This window comes from Callospermophilus lateralis, chromosome 1, assembly GCF_048772815.1.
Source record: "Callospermophilus lateralis isolate mCalLat2 chromosome 1, mCalLat2.hap1, whole genome shotgun sequence".
Taxonomy (NCBI): domain Eukaryota; kingdom Metazoa; phylum Chordata; class Mammalia; order Rodentia; family Sciuridae; genus Callospermophilus; species Callospermophilus lateralis.
The window spans coordinates 200986359-201006993 of record NC_135305.1 but is presented as its reverse complement, the minus strand read 5'-3'; the positions used below and the strand labels follow the sequence as shown (position 1 = coordinate 201006993).

At 44.8% G+C, this 20635-nt stretch overlaps 1 protein-coding gene across 1 annotated transcript in view; it reads right to left on the bottom strand.

Moving 5' to 3' along the window:
• Positions 1–4017: 4017 nt before the first annotated feature.
• The window catches only part of Acvr2b (activin A receptor type 2B), a 36751-nt gene continuing 20133 nt past the window's right edge, over positions 4018–20635 (bottom strand). Inside the window, exons 2-11 of the mRNA XM_076856501.2 lie at positions 17575–17782; positions 17128–17237; positions 16815–16966; positions 16588–16731; positions 15704–15847; positions 15230–15378; positions 13350–13464; positions 12533–12671; positions 12317–12447; positions 4018–11783 (exon numbers count right to left, since the gene is read on the bottom strand). Coding sequence (XP_076712616.1) covers positions 11589–11783; positions 12317–12447; positions 12533–12671; positions 13350–13464; positions 15230–15378; positions 15704–15847; positions 16588–16731; positions 16815–16966; positions 17128–17237; positions 17575–17782 — 1487 coding nt within the window. The 3' untranslated portion in view covers positions 4018–11588. The remainder of the gene's footprint in view (positions 11784–12316; positions 12448–12532; positions 12672–13349; positions 13465–15229; positions 15379–15703; positions 15848–16587; positions 16732–16814; positions 16967–17127; positions 17238–17574; positions 17783–20635) is intronic.

The following is a 20635-nucleotide window of genomic DNA, read 5'->3' as shown; positions in this document are numbered from 1 at the left end:
AAACTCACTGCAACACAATCTCCAGCTTTCCATGTGGACTTAGTTCTTTGCAGAACTTCATGTTTCCCATTTCTTAGACAACTAGCAGCAATCTTTCATCTGATCTCAGTGATGATCACTTAACTGTAGTACAGGCTGTTTTTGCCAGTCTCAAACAGGAGGCTGCCCCTCCCTAGCAGTATCTCTTCTGAAGTCATATTATATAATCCTGTGGGTCTCTGGCTCTGATTATGTAAAAGTTAGGTCAACTAGAGTCATTTCTAGGGACTTTGGATCAGGCAACAAAGCTGTGACTCAAACTACCAGTCTGCAGCATTGTTTTCTGTCAAGTAGACAAATGAACAGATGCATCTGGTCCCATACTGAGCAATAATGGAAAAAATGCTGAGACACAGGTAAGGTCTATGATGCTGTGTCACTGGCTTTCCTGAAGCCCAACCTGCCTTTCCCAAGGCTTAGCTTGTATTTTTTTTTCCCCTAGGATCTTCTATTGGAGCCCCTTTTTGCCTAGTGGTTTCCGTCACTTGCAACAAGAATCCTGAAAATTCAACCAAATACTGTAGATTTCAAGGCTACTTTGGCAGCTTCTACCAGAATGTTATTAAATACAGTCGCTTTAGAATCATTTCTCAAGGCCTTCACTAAATGCTGGGCACTGTGCTAAATTCTAGAAAGAGATAATGGTAGATCATTTTTCCTCATCCAGATCCTGCACTTGGAAGAAATGGTAAATCCATACTTTGACCCCAAGAGGAATTGGTTGGGCTACTTGACATTGGGTAGTCAAAACTTTCTCTGAGCCAGTTTGCTCACCTATAAAATGAGGGGACTATGCCAGTTTTTAAAGTGTTAATGGAAATGGAGGAACCCTAAGTGCTCCATAGGGGTGCTTGAGACCAAATGGCCTGAGCCCTCCCACACTTGCTCTCAGACAAACCTGTTTTTATAAACCACCTCCTGTGTAAAATATCTTTTGGTGAAGGTTTCCTTTGCTGAAGGAAATATATGATCAGATGGGCCCTGAGGTTCAGCCTTTCAGCTTTTCCACCCCCAGGATTCTTTATCAAAAATGTCAGCCTTTTGCCTTCCTGTCATTCATTCTCCAGCTCCTCAGGGGCAATCCCTAACAAAAGGTGAGCTTTCTAAATCTGAAAGAACAGAAAGAGCCAAAGATTTACAAGCGGTCCCTAAATAAAAAGCCCCTTGATCAAAAGTTCCTCCAGAAGTTATCATGCAGGTTGCTTAATCCTAATAAAAGACAAATTAAAAGGGGGACATTAAGCCCACTGGAAAGATTCAAAGGGTCTTTTCTGCACTTCAACATTTAAACACAGCCCTGCAAAATACATTTTTATTGCAGAAAGCAGGTACTTTGAAGCTTTCCTGTTTTCTTGGCTAGGTTGTAGAGGCCATAATTATTTTATTACCAAAGAACCAACCATGTTTCAGTTTAGTGAGACTTAAGTTAGGATCTCCAAAACACAAGATTTGGTTTACTGATTCAGATCTTTTTTTTGTTGTTGTTTTGAGTAGCTCGCTAGTGACTGGGGTACTTAGCCAAGTTTGGCAATGGCAGGACTTGATTTCTGCAAGTTCTGAATACAACTTTCCTTCAAGGCTTCTCTGTTCCACTTATAAAAATATTGCTCAGGGTCATTTGTAAAGTATAGGAATGGGTGGGAGGGTGGGATCTTGATGATCTGGAAAACACACCCCTGCTCTGCAGGAACTTACCCAGAGTCCCAGACCAGTTCATTTATGAGAAGCCTGCAGTGTTCCTAAGTAGGCCCTGGACTTCTAAATTACAGAAATGAAGAACTGTGCTTGGCTCCAGCCCCACCACAGACTAGGTCTGCAGCCACCAACAACGGCATGTGAATCAAGTAGAACTCACAGGCACCAGTCCTGTAAGAAGGGGAACACCATTATTTTTTTTTCTAATTCCCGTGAAAAGAAATTTCAATCCCCTGCCCCATGATTAAAAGAGACAACAAAGTGTTTATTATTATTATTATTTTATTTTCATATACAAAAAGATAAAACTTGAAATAGTTCTAGATTTTTCCTCCTATTCTGTTGGGGTGTGGCTGCTGCTTCACACAGGGGGGAAAAACTACATTCACATCGGTTTATTTGAGGACCCAGTGCAGAGTTCAAGCAGCAAAACCCCAATTTAGCAGATCTAATTTCAAACTTGACACTCATTTCTAAAAGTACCACAGTAAAAAGGAACAAAGATCCACTGCAAATGAATGAACTATGATACAATGTTCTTTCCAAAATGTTTTCATTTCACAACTGTAATTACATGGATGTCTGCTTCAGGCCATTTTAGGGGTGTGTGTGTGTGTGTGTGTGTGTTTGTGTGTGTGTGTAATATATATATGTATGTATATATATATATAAGTCAGCACACTTTTCAAATCCAGACAGGGTAACAGCAACAAGCTTAACTCTGTATATATATATATATATATATATATTTTTTTAAACATGATACTTTAGTATAACTTTTGTTAATTCAGTAGTACAAGCTATTTCTGTTCTACAAAATTTTTATTGTATAGCTACAAGGGTGAAAAATGACCTACTACATTTACATCTCACATATCCTGGTATACAAACAGTACTTATTGAATTTGAGCCAAAAACTATAAGTTTTTAGTTTTAGCACTTGAAAGAGCTTCCTTGCTTCTAGTCTTAAATCATACACTAGTCACAATTCCAGAGTTTGTGATTACTTGTCGTTTTAAACTGTGAGAAACAGGTGAATCCAAACTTTTAATTACAATTTGTATATACAAGTTAGATAACACAGCTCAATAAGACTTAGCTACCATCCTAAGCCCAACACACACATTCTCCACTAGGTTAGACAAGTCTTAGGGTGTTCCTCCTTTTCCTTACAAATAATGTACAAATTCAGAAGCTGGTAAAACTGATATATAAGATGGTAAATAAAAGATGACATTTTCTGTTGGTTCCAAAATTGTTCCTGAAAACTTTGTACTCTGCTGTGTTCTTTAACTGTATGTCTATTATATGCAGAAAGCTCTTTTCACAAGAATTGACATCAAACTCGATGTAAGTTAAATTTATAGTACTGTATAAAGTTATTTAGATTCAAGGACAAATGTGGGAAAGTATTAACAAGTGAAAATTTGGCCTTTGACATTACCATTACAATTATGTCAGATTCAAAAGCAGATTCTTCTGTACAGTTGAAAAATGGCATCATGTGTATTTGTGGCATGGAAATGAAATCTAGAAATATGTTTCTAATCTGCGGTAACTCTCTCCTTCAACTCTAAAGTACCACTCAATTTTCTTTGCATTTTTACAGAATTCTCAAAAAAAATGAGAGGGAAAAGTCGCTGGCATTTTAACACTTGTTCCCCTCACTGGTGGTCTTAGTATTTCAGATGGGGTCTCCCAAAGAATCTCTAACGAATCATTTGCTCCTAGATGGCCTGACAATGACTTGGACACTTTTCAAATTAAAATTCAGATGTTGCCTAATCTTTCCTACTCGCATCTCTGTCATTGTTGTAAAATTTGGATGACTGCATTTTTCCCTTACCAAGAAATTATTTGGCTAAACATACACTTAACTCATGGCAGTGCTCTGAGAAAACCCCACTTGGGCTAAAGCACTTGCAGGGACTGAAGTCAACAGTCCACTGAAAGGGGCAAAGATCAAACACTCAGAGGGCTGAGCCTGGACCCACTGGGAACACAATGACCTTGGTGTCCCATGGTCAGCAGGGCAGCAGGACAGCCCAGGCAGGCAGATGGCATCATTGAGCTACCACTTTTAATCTTGGTCTGCCATCTGTGCCCCAGAGACAAAATTCAGATGTGGTGACTGCTGGTTAATTAAGCTTCTTGAACTGGTAAAAAAGGCTCTTTAAAAAATATATATATATATATATTTATTTAAAATACATCATAATGACAAACAGCCATATCCCAACAAGGCCTAATTTCACAGCAACATATGCTACAGACATCTTCCCAAAATGCACTGTGGTGGATAGTGGGTTTTTATCTTGCCATTTAAAGGAATGTTCTACATGTGAGCTTTTAGAGACTGGAAATGTGTTACAAAGAGCTCATCTTTGGAACTAGTTTGCATGCAAGACCAGCCAGTTAAGTTGCTTCACTTAATCAGACACACAAGAATACTGAAAACGGCAGAATGCAGAGGAGTGCAGGAAGCACCTTCAGATGACACTCCAGACCAACCCCACCACAGCCAGGATGAAATCACCAGAAGCCCTTCTCAGTCCTTGTTTCACTAAAACAAGTTTAAGTGCCCACACTCAGCAGGGTTCCTGCGTGTGTATGTTAAGTCTGCAGTATCAAGAGGACCCAGATGGTGACACCATTCAACATGAGGTCTGAGGTAACTGGTTCTTAAAAGACCTGGATCACACAAGTGCATCCAGAAATTAGAGCTGGGAAAAAGGAAAAAGGCAAGGGATTTGGGGATAGAAAAGACAAGTAGAAAAAAGCTTACAGCAGTTGCTTTTGGAGAAGGAGGGTGACAAAAACAAAGGCACAACAAAATTACATTCCAAGACAGGTGGCTGGAGAGCAGAGAAATGTCCTTTTATGAAAACAGAGAAAGGAGTGACGGGTTGGTTCCTGGAGTGCTACTGGATCTGCTGGAACTACATTTGTTGTAAGTATAAAAGGGTGAAGTGTAAACTACACTCTAAACCAGAAGGAACAGAAAGCACAGCTGGCTTTAAATGACACATCAACTACCTCCAGTGTACCTCTGGAAGCCATGGCCCGAAGCCAGTAGGCAGAGTGTGGGGGGCAGGCCTTTACTTGGGCCTCAAAGCTAGCCATTATGAACACTAGGATTTAGCTTAATTATTCAGTTTCCCTAGATCCCCATCAAAAGTCGCACTCAAATAACCATCCACTCTCTACCCAAAATTAAGAAGGTTATAATGAAACCCCCTTCCACTTGATGGCAGTGATGCTGACCTTTGTGGGAAAAGTGGAAAAAACCTCTGTGGACATGTGAAAGACGCCCTGCTATTACTGGGTTTCTAGTTTCCTCAGTAGGCTCCTGGCTGATTCAACAAATTAAAGCAGTGAGCCAACCACTGACTCTCATCTCCAAAGGTGCTGACCACCGGGGACAAGATATGCCGGTAGCTCTTCATTTAATTTAATCCCTATGTCCACATGCCCTACCCAATTCTGACCATATCCAAGAATTATTCAACTCAATAATTTAGTCCTACGTAATTCAGTTTAGTGGAACTCAAACCAATAAATTCCCATTTTAAAGTTTTTGTAGCCTGAATCTTTTTCTTGTGCATCCTGCCCCAATCTGTGCCCCATAAAATTTCAATTCCCCAAATACCCTCAACACAACTATATTCTATGTCAGGAGCTTACAACCGAATGTTTAACCTCGGAACCCTTTGTTCAGAAATATCAGGAGGAAGCATAAATGTCAAACACACTGCAGGCCCCCCTCCTTCAGGTCTATAAGGAGCCTAGCTGAAGCATCTGTCCTTCACAGCCACAAGTGGGAATTTTGGCCAGGAGAATCATAAACTGACTCTCGGCCACCAGTGTATACAAGAATCTGTGTGAGTGCTAAATAAAAGTTCACACCCCTCATGCTCCAGTGTACATTTATCCTGAAAGGTAAAGCTCAGTAGCTCTGATTACAAAAGCATTCTTATTCAAACTCACTAGACTTTATAAAAATAATCTGTGGTATAAAACAATCTCCACACTGTGTAGAAGAAATCTGTCAGGTGATATAACTAAATATATATGTAGAGCTATAAATTTTTTGAAGTAAAATTTCAAGTGTTATGTCTCTATTATATAACCTATTCTTTTATTTACAATGCTATCTAACAGTACTGATGCAAACATGATTAGGAGAGTCAGGGAATGGGTCCATACCCAACCCAACAGTGGAAGTTCCCAGAACTCAAGACACAACTCATTCATTCAAAAAGACCCATCGTCACTGACTGGGGGCGAGGGGGTAAGCCAACTGACTAATGGGTCACAATTTTCTTAACTGTGAGCTTAACAACATAAACTTTGCAAATGAATGTCACACTTCTGTAGGCATCCAAAATAGCCCTCCTTTAAATAACATACTGCATACATCCATACAGTTACACGTATGTTTCTTTAGTGTCCTGTGACTGCCTAAACCCTAGACTATCAGAAGATACTGCCCCAGAGGAAAAAAGGTCAGCGCAGAGCCCATCACCACACTCAGGTGTTTAGAGAATATGCATTTTAATTCTTAAGGAAAAACCACTTCAGTTATCTCTACAAGCTGCCATAGGAGCAAATAAAGTATCACTGTTTTGGCACTACAGGATATACATGGAGTACCACAATTGAAGTCTTGCTTCATTCATACCTGGAAGATACCGTCATGAAAATGTTAAAACTTGATAAAAACTTAAACAGTGGTAAATACTTTACATTCAAATTCTTGTCCAAACCAAGTTTATAGTAGACCCCCAAACAGGTGTGAAACGTGCACATTCAAAATATCCCACTAAATAACTTGGACTTTTGTTGACAGCTGCTAGGCCTTTTGAACTTACTGTCTTAAAAAATGTGATTGGATCAACTGGATTAAGGGTATTTTAAACTTCAATTTCTTTTTTCCTACAAAACTAAATTATTATCTCAAAAAACTATTCCAAGCCTTCTAAAGGTTTGAGATACATTCATAGGTAGACTGCTGGTTACAAATCAACTACCTGGAATCTTACTTAAAGAACTGTGAATATAACCCTGAATGCATTAAATGTTTAAAATATAGACTGACAAAATACACAGTTCATCAAGTGAATTACTGGGCCTGTTCATCTAAAACATATTGATCAAGTCTTAAATTCCTTATTACTAGGCTGAACATATTAGCTGCCGAGTATTTTATCAGTTTAGCTTTTGCAAACAGCCATTGATCAAGAAGAAGTCATGTCACCCAAGTGTGAAGGAAAGTCCATATTGTCCCCTTTCTGGATGCTCCCCTACCATGTAAATAATAGATGTACTGCACTTCTTGAAAAGGTGTGGTCTAATGCCCCCGAAATGTGTACCAGGCCTAGTCATCTCTCCAAAAGTACACCACTGAAAACCCAACAGGCTGCAATAAAGACAAGATCAAACTGAACTACTGGACACCTTTCCAATTTAGATAAGTTTCTAGTGAACCAAGTTCTTGAGAATAATGATTATTTAACTTCTAGTTCCAATCCTAAAAACTCATATGCTTACTATATTACTTAGCAAAAAACAAGCAAACAAACAAACAATAACAACAGCAAATCCTCATTATTACCAGTAGGTACTAGGAACTTTACATACTAAAAAAGGTAAAATTCTATTTGTAAGAGGGCCACCTAGTCCTCCCATTTTGGATGGGACTATCATTTCCCTGCCTTTGTGGCTCGACCATAGGGGCCACGTGACAGGCTTTTCTGAGACACACAGAGCACATGAAGAACATTCAATACACAGATCAGATTCCCAAGGAAAAAAACCACATATAGCCCAAGGCCAGGGCATAGTTAGCAGGACAGAGAGAATATGAATGTGATCAAATGGAAAGAAAGGCCGTAAAGCAGAACTACAGGATCGAGTGCTATGCTTCCTAAAGCATCAAGCTTGTCAGGAGAGCTGACCTAGCCTCTTGAGGCAAGTTTGGTAGCCTGGAGAGGACAGCCCCTTCCCTTTGCTCAGAATATGTGAGCAGAAGGTGATATTCAAGGTTAGGCAATGTGCTTCTTATTCTGCACAAATGGCCCCAACTGGGGACAAGATAAATTCAGACTCAAGCAGCTGGCACCACTTTGCCTTGTAGCCAGATTTTCCCCTTTCTCCCCAGAACATCCCATCTGCAGTTCTTGTTCCCTCCTGCTAAGGAACAATGGTCCCAGGAGAAAATCCAGCTCATGCCAGCCCAGTATGCTCTGATGATATGTCCATGGCCTACCCTGCTCACCCTATCACTGAGGACACTCTGTAGGACACTGTGACACAGTGGCCTCTGTCTTTACTTGCTTCCTCCTTCTCTGGTTCATTTCCGGATCTCTAGCTAAGGATAAAATCCCAGTTATTACAGGGGTTTTCAACCAGGACATTATCTATGGAAGCCCATCCCCAAAGCCAGGGGCTGCTTAGATGACAGAATACTGGAAAGGAAAGAGCAAGGATCCTTGGCTACTTCTCTTCCCTGATTTGGCCCCCTGTAAACCTACAGGGCTGGGACAGTACCTCCCATGGGCAGGGACAATGAGACCAGGCCTTATTCACAAGTCTTCCACAAAGCTTGGAGCAAAAAAAGTAAAATAAAAATAGCAGTTCTCTGGATGCCCCAAAAGTGGATGTTACATGAAATCTGTGGACAGAAACACAGGCAGAGGCCCTATGATCCAATCACCACCATCACAGATGCATATCAGGACTCTAGGAGTCTCCCAACTCACAGAGCACGTGATAGCAGACAAATGAAACCTTTACCCAGTGGCAAAAGGCCCACCCAAGCTCCCAGAAGGTGGTGGATAGAAATCACCCACCTTCCAGCCAGTAGCAACCAAATGTGCCACCTGGAGCTAAAGGAAGCACCTTGCAGCACAGAGAAGGGGTAGTAGTGGGGTGAAGCCCTGAGAACTGCACAAACCCCCAAACTCTCCCTGTTCCCAGCCACACCAAACAGATACACTGTTTCCATTCTGATGTCAAGGCCCCACAGGGCCACTGCAGGGCCTGGGTGAGGGGTCAGCGAAGAAAAGCCACTCAGAGAAAAGGTATGCCTGCCCTCCTGTACTGCACCCCAACCAGAAGGTCCCACAGAGCCAGGGCTCAATGCTCCTTTGGCCAGGCCAAAAGAATTAAGCCAGTGCACAAAAGAAAACCAACCACCCAGAGGAAATGAAAAACCAAACAGGGAAGTTGGGGTTTAGTGTTTGGCACTGGGTAGAATTAGTGATCTGATTATTCCTGCAGTAAATTAGCTACATTTATTAGTGGTTTATTTGTTTCTTCTGAGGGTGAAAAGTGGAGATGCCCCCATTGCCTGAGGAAAAAGCTAAAAAAAGTAGATATGGCACTTTTCAATAAATATTTTAAAGCTTCTTAAAGAAATAAGTGGAAAAGAAAAGCAACTGCTGTAAGGCCTGTTTGCTGTTAAAAATTATTCCAAGGGAAGAAAAATACCACAGCACAAAATAAAACAGAAAAAAAAAAAAAAAGACATAGCTTACCAATACAAAAAGAAAACCATCTGTCCCAGTAACCACTTGGCCAGTCCACATTTTGACCCATGAAGCAAAAACTGAGCTTGGACAGGGAAGTAAATTGGCCTCCCACAGCATCCCGTACCCACTCAGAGAAAAGGACACCCACAAGCAGAAGGCCCAGATGCCACACACAGCAACTAAGTGGAGCAGCCACCCAAGTGTGAGCTGGTCCATCACACTCGGACTCCCACAAGCTCTACCCCAGACAAGCAGCTCTGGCAACTGCCCTCAGGGCACAGTGTGTGGCCACTGGTGCTATTAATCCCCTCCAGTATCACTACTGCTCATCTACTGAAGGAATTAAATCTCAGGTAAAATTACCTCATTCGGGTATAAGGGTCACAGTTTTACAAGTTAAAGTGGGGTCATAGGTTATTCTGAACATCAACCAATCAAGTTATGGGAAACATCTGACCTTCCAAATAACCCAGGAGGTAGCAGCCCTCTTCAGTCTACCCAGGTCAACCTCTCCCCATCACCTGCCAACTCGCCTACTCTTGAGATTAAGAGACACACTGTTTTAAAATAAAATGATCTAAGGAAACCAGGAGGAGCCTTCACCAACAATAGTGATGAACGCCCAGACTCTGCCCAGCCAGCCAACCTATACTCGATGACAATTATTTACAAGGGGGCTTTATCAAACAAAAATGGTAGTACTCCCTAGAAGACAAACTTTTTTTCTTTTTCCTCTATTTCTTTTAAACATCCTTGTCATAAAAGTCAACTTACATTAAAATATACTTACTACAAGACAACACAACTAACAAAATATATAATAAAACTTACACAAGTAGAAAATTCTGAGGTATTTCTGGTTTGAGGTGGTCTGTGGTCGTGAAGTTTTAATTCTTTTACTTTTTTAAAATTTAAACCTCGGAAGCCACATAGCAAAGCATGTGTGTATATGTGGATGTGTTTTGTCTGAAAAAAAAAATTTAGCTTGTTTTATAAATTAAAAATTTTCAAATGTTGAAACAGCAGCATTAGGAACATTCACTGATTAGAGCAAGGTTATGGCATAATAGAAAACGTTTTTAGAATATGCACCACTTTAAGGGGTCTGGAGAAAGCCATGTCCACAAGCCACAGAATGGGGTCAGTAATGTCACCACATGGGGCTGAGCAAGAGCTGCAGGGCTTGCAAGGTCCCCAGAGAGACAGGGCGTCTTTGTGGAGCCCATCCAGGAATTCTCTTGCCCTAGCTGTGCAGGGCGCCCCCTAAGGGCATTTCCCTAAACTGCCCCAGGAGGAAACAATTTCAATATTTCCTCCATTAGAGATACTTACAAGCATCATATCGCATGAAGAATGTTCACTGAACTGTGATGATTTCTGCCCTCCACATAATCTTAAAATTTGGGCAGCAAAAATGTTTCATCTTAGGCCAAGCCCAGGTCAACAGAAAGAAACTGGTCAGGACCAGCAGGTGGGTCAGAGCTGCCCCTGCTCTCAGACTTTCTCCAAACCCCGCACTTGCCCTTAATGCTCGGCCTCCACAAGGTCCTTGCCCTCAATTCCTGGTTACCTGAGAAGTAGCCTCCACAGCAAAGGATGTTGCTCTGAATGTGCCCAAGTCCAGTGTAGCTCTGTTCCAAACCCTACCCTAGCACCATCCTCCCCTTCCAACCCCAGTCCAAACTCCTCATCCACATCCCAGTTTTTCCTTGATCAGGACAACACCCGTTAAATCCGTGAAAGACACATCTGCTGTTTCTTAAGCTCACTGCCTAAAAAGGGAGAAACAACAACAACAAAAAAATAATAAAGTGGTGGGGAGGAGCGGGTGAGGGCCAAGGAGAGAGGAAATGCCTCTTCTGAGGAAGGTATGTTCTTATGTAACAGTCTTCAAAGGTTCCTCGAGTAGAGTTTGCAGCATTAAGTTTCCTAAGACAGGAGATGGGTTTCTTTGTGTCACAGATTCTGAGACGACAAACAAAGAGAAAGTGGGAAAAATGAATCCCAAAGAACAGGAGGTGGCTGAGGCTCTTCAGCATGGCGCTGGTTCTGCATTCACAGCTCAGCACCTCAACGCCTGCTGACGTGTCCGCTGTTTGCAATACAGTAGAGCAATATGCTGGTAAAAACTGATCCAATCCAAAAAATAATATTAATAATAATAATTATAATAATTATAATAATAATAAAAAGTCAAGGTAAAATAGCAGCTGCATTTTATGTGTTTGTTGGTTTTATGGGATTTCCAAAACAAAACACAACTTTTTTTTTTCCTTTTTTCTTCAGATCCAATGAGTCTGGAGAGACACTCATGTTCTGGGCTTAGATGCTGGACTCCTTAGGGGGCAGGTCCACATTGGTGACAGAGGTCACCAGGGAGACAAGACAGTCCGAGGTAGTGCCGTTGACCGACCTCCGGATCAGGGACACTCGCTCCTCCACGCAGCCTGCAGATAGGCGAGCTTCTGCATCATGGTCCCAGCACTCCTCAATGGTCACACAGAGCTGGGCCAGGCCCTGTACAACAGTGGGAGAATGAGAAAAGACACCTTGTTAAGACCTCTAAGTAAGGACAAGCATGGAAGACACCAAACTTGATGATGATCCCAAGGATCAGTCAAAGCCTATTGGCCAAACCACACAGCAGGTCAATTAACAGATGCCTAGTGGAAACTGCAGCAATCACGATGCTTGCCTTTCTGATAGCCACTACCCTGAGCCCACTGGCTTCCGTCAGCCCCAGAACATTGCTACTCCTCAGCTTACGAAGGGGAGGGATCCAGACCCCTGCTAGAGGAGATACAGCTGCTTACCCTGGAGCAGTGGTATTAAATCAAATTTTATGCAAAGCCCAAACACAAAGGCCCAAAGTGTAACATATGAGTCATAGTGAAAACCAAGAAGAGGGCATCATTCTACCTTACCCTGCACAGCCCCTGGAGCACCTTTCTAGGATCTAAAAAATGGACAAGCTTCCTCTTTGTCCCATTCTCCCTTGATCTCAGGCTCCTGCTATACCCCTGTGGAATCCCTGCACTCAGACCCCTCACCGGGTGCTTTAGCCAATGATCCTTAATGGTGGGTCGCATCTTCTTGTGAACAACCACCTCCTGCAGCTCTTCCAGCGAAGGGTGCTGGCCAATCTCCTCCTCAAAAGGCAGCATATACTCATCCACGGGTCCTGAAGGCAAGAGAGAACCTGGTTGGATGACATGGAGGCCCCTCAGCTCCCAACTCAGGATTCCCAAAGTTGCTATCCCACTCACCATCCGCAGCCTTGCAGCGAGACACAAGCTCCCACAGCACCAGCCCCATAGCATACATGTCAATGCGCAGGAAGGCGTCTCGCTGGAAGTTGATGGCTCCCTCAAGCACCTCAGGGGCCATGTACCGTCTGGTGCCTACCTGCATAAGAACAGAAGAGTGCAGGGTCTCCAGACACTAACCAAGCATAAATGCACACTCAGCCAGGGCACAGAAACCATAACCTGTGTGCACCACAGCAGGATACCAAAGACAGCAAGCCCTGACTCATTGCATTCACAGCAGGGTCATGAACTGTACCTGCGGATGATTTTAAAATATCACACACTGGAGTCAGCAGTGGTAGAAAATGGAATTGCTTTCAAATTCCAACAGCAAGACTACAAGACATTTATATCAATGATGTGTATTTTCTGAGGTTTGAAACAAAAATAAAGCAAGAAGAGAATACTTAAGATCAAAATTGACTGCTATGGGATGATTTGCTAGGTTTAATTTTTTGGCTACTTTTTCTAGATTCTTGGCTTAGAGTCTTAATACTTTTCTATTTTGTTTTTTGATTGATAATTATGACTGGGGAGGGGGGGAGATTGAGACCACAAGGACAAGTGGCCAAAATCTGAACAGGGAATCTAGGTTTCTTAGCTGACTGGCCTGGGGAAGCTTCACAAGCCACCAGGCCTTGACTTCTTTACTGCTAACACAAGCTCTGTTCCCTGAGTTCTTAGCGCCAAAGTCATGCCCCTAGAAGTTGTCAGCTCAATCCCAGAGTATCCACCCTGGTTCAGTCCCCACACTTCCCAGGCCCAGGCTCATTACCTGCCCATGAGTGTCCCCTGGAGGTTTCCCTGGCTCAAACCGAACAGCCAGGCCAAAGTCAGCCAGGACAGCTGTGAGGTCACTCTTCAGCAATACATTCTTGCTTTTAAAATCCCTGCGGAGACAATTGGGCCCCAATAAAGTAGAACATTATGATCCAACATCCCTTGTGCTTGAACATTATGATCTAACTCCCACCTTGGCTCTTAAGATATTTGAGTCTGTGCCCCAGAGCCCCTAGACCAGATCATCCCACCCTATCTGGGGTGCAGGGTCTGTGCCGGGGTGCAGGGTCTGTGCCTGGGTGCAGAGGTAAGGCAGCTTCAGGAGCCCAAACAGGTGTGGGAATCCCTCACTGCCTTTGATAAAAGACTTCTTTCAAGGTTGGCAAAGCAATTCCTACCCCAATGGCTGATCAGACCTTGTCCCAGTCCCCACAGCATCAAAGGCCAGCCCACACATCCTCAGAGGGATTGGGAGACAGGTACACTGGCCTGGGATGCACATTTTCTGGGAAGAAATATTTGGAATGTGAGTGAAAACAGGAATTTAAAATTAGCTTGCCAAAGATCCTGACAGGCCACAAAGGCAGAGTGGAACAGGGTCCTGGAGTGTGCGTTCATTTTCACTCCTTAATAAGAATCACTTTGGTCCTCAATTTCCCCAGCACCTGTCCCAGCATTGCTATGAGGATAAAACTGAGTGAGCAGCAAACAAAATGCTTTGGGCCACCCCACCCCCCGCAAACTTACTATGCATTACTGTTAAGTGGAACCATATTCAAGAGTCTACATTCAACCTTTTGACCTACAAAAATGGCAAGTCTACACAACCTCTATGTCACTACTGTTAATACCCTTAGGGACCTTTTAGTTTAGAAACCTGGACTTTTGAGTCTCATTCCCCTCCCTCATAGTTATGGAGACAAACTAACTAGTTATACGGGACCTTGTCCAAGGCACTCAACCTCTCTGCACTACTGTTCCTTCACCTTTAAGATAAGGAGAAGAAACAGTTTCTACCTTACAAGGTGGTAACTGAGGAGTCAATGGGTTGGTATTTCTCAAGCATTCAGGTATTTCTCAAGCATTACTGCCTGCAATTCAGTAAAGCACAATGGTGACAAGTTAAAAATGGTTCTTAAAGTATGGTTCAAGGGCCTGGTGCAGTGGCGTATCCTATATTCCTAGCAGCTTGGGAGGCTGAGGCAGGAGGATCATGAGTTCAAAGCCAGACTCATCAATTTAGTAAGGCACTAAGCAACTCAGTGAGACCTTGTCTCTAAATAACATATAACACATGGCTTGGGATGTGCCCCTGAGTTCAATCCCCAATACTCCCCTCCACAAAAGGTATGCTTCAAAGACCCCAAAAGATTCCCAAAATTGTTTCAGGAGCTCTCAAGGTCAAATTTTTTCTTTAATTATCTAGCATTTGCCTTTTTAAGTTCTTCCTCTCAGAAATATAGAAAGAGTTCTCCAAGGGCTATATAATAGATGATGTCCTCACTCTAAAAAAGAGTGTGTGTGTGCTCTACTCTAGCAAATATCAACAGACAAACCCCACATATACAAAAATTCCTTTTAAGAGTTAAAGGGGTTCTAACCATAAAGTTCAAGAATTGCTGAACCAACTCTTCAAAGTAACGCAGTCAGCACTTCCTCATATAGCCATCAGAGGGCACCAGAAAACCACTTTAGGAGGCCATACCATCCAAAGGACACAGGTAAAGGCCTGGTTCTGTACCCAGTTGTTATGATACAACACAGGCAGACTAGGCATGTATAGAAAATTGAGACACCCCTTACACCCTCCTCTCACCCACCAACCCTCTCCAGTTCCAGGCCAAGCACAGAGAGAGCACCTGCTAGCCCAGGTACCTGTGGGCAATAGACGGCTTGTGGCCCTCACCACGGCACCAGGGTACATCCTCGTGCAGGTACGAAAGGCCTCGTGACATCGTTTCTGCCACATGACACAGTTCGTTCCATGTGATAATGTTCCCCTTGAGGTAATCCGTGAGGGAGCCCTAAGACAAGGAAGCACAAATCTTAGACACAGGCTCTAGGTGAATGGCAAGACCCAATCCAACCAACCCAACCCAGCCCAGCCCAGCCCTAGGAGGGATGTCTTTGAAGGCCAATGGTTGGCCTCCTCTCCTGGGAGTCTATAATGAACAAGAAAGGTAAATGAGACCAGGATAGAAAGTCCAGGGGTAATCATTAAGTCACAACTCTTATTATAGATGTAACCTCAGGGTCAGAGGCTCTTATAGGGACAACCTGGTCCACACCTATGGCAGAATCACCTCATGGGAACCTTTCCATGGCGTATGGATTGACAGCATGGCCCACCTTGTCATGGAAGGCCGTGATGAGCCACAGCTCCACCTCAAGGTTGGAGCCTCGTTTCTCAGCAGCAATGAACTGCAGCAGGTTCTCATGCTTCATGCCAGGCGTGCTGAAGATCTCCCTTTCACTCTGCCACGACTGCTTGTCCTGGAGCACGGAGGCAGCTCAGTCAGGCTATAGCCACACAACCCCACAGCAAGGTGGTTGCACCTTCATCCATCCCCCTCCCACTAGCCTCTCAGTTTCAGCATCCATAAGGGGCCTAGGAGACCAGGACTGAGCCGAGCCACACAATATCAGGCCAGCAGCAACCTCTTAAATCACTTAACATCAGCCATGATTTAAAAATGAAACCACCGGGGGTCCAGAGATGGGAAGCGAGTTGCCCCACATCACCCAACAAGTGAAAGGCACGCCAGGCCAGGCTTTGTTAAGTGTCCTAGGCAAATGCATAGGGTGGCCTGGTGTCCAGAGTTGCTGAGCAGAACATGACATCAAGAACAAAAATGCAGGGGCTGGGGCTGTAGCTCAGTGGCTGAGCGCTCACCTCACATGCATGAGGCACTGGGTTGGATCCTCAGCACCACATACAAAAATAAATAAGACAAAGATTATGTCCATCTACAGCTAAAAAATAATTTAAAAAAAGAACAAAAACCCATCTACCATAGAAGATCAAGGTATAGCAAAGCCCTGCCCTGGTTCTTCAATGCAATTTAACTGCTAAATGCAGTCCCCATATAGCTGAGAGTAACGTAAATGGCAACTTCAATGCAGCTATTTCTTCCTCATCCCACCAGTGACCAGGGTTTGGACTGCCCTTGCGTAGAAGAGTCTCAGCTCAGGCCACAATGAGGGAAGATGACCTGGAGCCCCCACTCACTCACCTGGAGTGGGAAGATCTTGACAGCCACAAAGTCATTCATGAGCTGGGCCTTCCAGACACAGCCAAAGCGGCCACGAGCCTTGATCTCCAATAGCTGCAGTGGCTTCAGACCCACCAGGGGGGATGGGGGTGGAGGCCCAGGATCCTAGCAGAAAGCAAAGTCTTAACCAGTTCTGGCCTAGCCTCATGTCCCCTCCTCACCCCTGCCCCAAGACTGCACTGTCTTACCTCGTGGATGTCCACATGGCCATAGGGAGGCTTACGATGCCGATACATCCAGAAGGCCAGCAGGACGATGAGGGAGAGGCCCCCAATGGGCAGCAGCGAGTAGGCCAGCACCGTGAGCAGGGTAGGGGCTGTCGGGGGTGGCTCGTACGTGACTGGGGGACACACGGAGCCCTGCGTCACATAGCCCGCCCACTCCCACACCTTCACAGGGCCCTGCAGCCATTCCCCATCCAGCTCCAGAGCTGAGCACTCTGGGCCAAGGAGAGGCCCAAGTCTGCTAAGGTCAGATGCCCTCTTCCCACTGGCCCCTCACCTTCTGGGCCCCCAGCCTCTGGCAAGTGGGTGAAGCGCTCATTGCAGAAGTTGCCTTCGCAGCAGCAGAAGTACACCTGCGGGTTCTCCTCGGTGGCCACACACTCCTGCCTGAAAGCAGAGAGCTTTCCTCACACAGGCAGGGGATGCAAGACTCTCTCCCAGGCCTGCCGAGCCAAACCCCTCCCTATAGACAGAGCATCTTCTGGGCAACATCAGCAGGACAGGTGAACCCAACCAAAGTTGGGGAGAGACCACTAGGAGTCAACACACCCTGAAACCCCTCCTCAGAGCTGGAGCAGGGCAAAAATTGTTGCGGAAGAGCGTGGGAGCCTGCTTATCACCTGAAGAGCCCCTTTCTTGCTCAGTTATCCTGAGAGCCACAGGGCCAAGCGGGAAGTGCAAGTATAGGCAGGCTTCAGTAGAAGAAGGGCAAGCCTTGTGGTACCTGTCGTAGCAGTTGAAATCATCCAGCCAGCAGCCCTTCTTGACGAGTTCGATGGTGCCTGAGCTGTTGCGCCAGGAGGCGTAGCAGTGCAGCCTCTTGTCTTGCTCACCCTCACAGCGCTCCAAGCCACTCTGGTTGGTGCGTTCCAGCTCCCAGTTGGCGTTGTAGTAGATGCACTCCCGTGTCTCAGCCTCCCCACGCCCTGAACCTGTGTCCAGAGAACAGACATTGAGCATGCCCCACAGGGCTACTGTCCCAAACCACTCTACTGGGCACCATGCTCCCTCTGTATCCAACACCTCAGCTTACTGTGTGCCAGCCTGCATCATCCCCAGCTCACTTTTCCCACTATAGCTGCCCTAGGCCCAAGCAAGGGGGAAAGGAAGGAAACCTAATACCATGCAGGATGGACAAGCAGCCAGCCACTGGCACAAAAGGTGGCATTAATAGTGCCTGAAGCTGGGTGATGGCAGGCTGCTTCCCTGCAGTACCAGGATTAATGAAGAAGCCCTCAAAAGCCCCAGTGCAAAATCTCTGTAAGTGCAGGGGTGGGACTATAGTATTTAATAAAAACAAACACTCTCAGGCATTGAGTCCAGATCTATCCAATAGGTATAAGGGCAGGATCTCCATTTTTAACCTTCCTGTCTATCTCAGGAGATACTGATGCAGACCTTTAGGACTACATCTGGAGGAACTATAAGGAGAAGCGGCTTCCTACTGCCCCCTCTCTCCTTGGTCACCACAGTGCCCCACCCCCAGATGAGCTGGTATGTCCTCCACAAGAGAACAAGGACCCTCCAGTGTCCCTTCTCACCCAGCATCCATACCTGGTGCTGCAGAATTCTAAAGATAATGAGGCCTGCACAGGTAAACCTCCCAGAATCACCAGCAGGGATATGTGCCTCTAGCAGGAGAAGAGCTGGCTAGTGGCTAAGTTGTAAACACAGATCAATCTCCCATCTGGGCTTGGCCCCTGATGATGACCCCCAGGCAGGCACTCCACTCCTGAACTTCTTTCTATCTCCAGAAGAAATGCCACCCAGGTGGTCAACTGCTTTAACCTTCAACTGCCTTCAAATGCTTTCCTTTAAACATGGCATCAAACATTTACCAAATCCACCTTCTTTACTATCCCTTCAAGATGACCCCCAGACCCAGTCCTAGCTTGTTCCCAATCCCCCATGAACTCTTTTGCCCTGGGATGGAAAAGAATATGCAGATGGCAAAAGAGATTTTGCCTGGGAGTAGTCAGCTATGGCCCCTTCACCAGGCATCCACACGAAGGACTCACTGCCAGAACTCCATGAAGATAACTGAGAGGAAACCAGCAGCAAACATTCACCAGTCTTTCCGCACTCCTTGAGCCTACTGTGGGGTAGTGCCTATCACCACCCCTGGCTGGGCTCCCCGAGTCTCCCCCGACAACTATGCCCACCATAGGAGGAGAAGGAGCCAAAGTCAATCCCAAAAAACCACCAGTCAGTCCATGCGCAGCCTGACTTCACTGACAGCAGGAAAGGCAGGCAAGGAGAAGGAAGCCCACCTGATCCTGGGGAAGGCAGTGCCCTGAGTTCTAGCACAGCCCACGGCTTGATTTCCCAAGGCCTATTCATGGAGGAGAATACTGACTGGTAGAGGGAGGAGCCCCTCTACCACAAGGAGGAACACACTCTGCTCAGACTCACCCTTGCTCTATCTCCCTGCAGCGATAAAAGGTCCTTCCAGGGGGCCTGGCCAAGGCCAAGCATCAAATTCCAAGGCTCCAGGTAGGATCAAATCATCCAGGTAGGTTCAAATTATCACCCAACTAGAATGAAAACATCCAACCATAGCTCTGGCCATCCAAGGCCATGTGGCCTAGACCCTGACACTTGTAAAAGGAAAAAGTGGCCTTATGACAAGCCAAGCAGCTGGGACTCAGCCTGGCCCTCAAAAAAGGGCCTCAGGGTCTACATGGGTACTCACACAGGGGCGTACACTGACTTCCCCCAGTCAGACCCTTCCTCAAATATAGGCTTATAGTGTAGGGGGAGAAGCTGAGGGGACCCAATGCAGGTAGGAGCCAAAGACTGAGCAAGTACAAGGGCCCCTGCCCACTCACAACAGCATCCAGTAGCTTAGCTATGCAAAACCCCCAGTCCACACAGTGCATGCAAACTCTCCCCAACCTGCAGCCCCACTGCCTTCACAACAGCAATTCTAGCGGGGGAAGACTTGAGACTTGCGGGAAAGCCTCCAAGTTGGGCTGCAGACAGAGGAGATATGCACTACCTCATCTACTTCCCTCTCTGCAGCCATATCTCACTGCCAGGTTCTTGAATGTGCTGGGCTTCTAGGCTTAGTACCCATTACCACCTCTGGCTGTAAGATGTTCCCCACTTTATCCCTAGGATTTCAGCCTGGCCTCTCCCCTAAAACTAGGCACACTCTACTTCCATTGGCCTTATATTTCCTCTAGCACCTAATTTACCACCCTTGGTTAATCACCTGTTCTTATTTAAAGGACTATTTCAGACACCCAAAAACTGTATGCTTAACATAACCAAAAATAATTCCCAAGAAGAAATAACAATATTAACATAATCAACACTTGCATAAGAAATAAAATATTCCAAATGTGCTCAACAGTTGCATTACAAATGCCAGCTTCCAAACCCATATAAATACAGCTATCTCATACTAGACAAAGGCAACATAAACATACATTGGAGAAAAGATGGCCTGGTCAACAAATGGTGCTGGGAAAACTGGAAATCCGTATGTAGCAAAATGAAATTAAACCTGTATCTCACCCTAGACAAAAATCAACTCAAAATAGGCACTAGAATACAGACACTACGCCTAATAGAAAAAAAAAGCAGGCCCAAATCTTCATCATGGACCTAACTTAGGACCTAACTTCCTTAACAAGACTCCTAAAGCATAAGAAGTAAAATTAAAGAATCAATAAATGGGGTGGATTCAAACTAAAATGTTTCTTCCTAGCAAAGGAAACAAACAATAACGTGAAGAACCTACAGAATTGGAAGAAATCTTTACCACACACACATGAGACAGA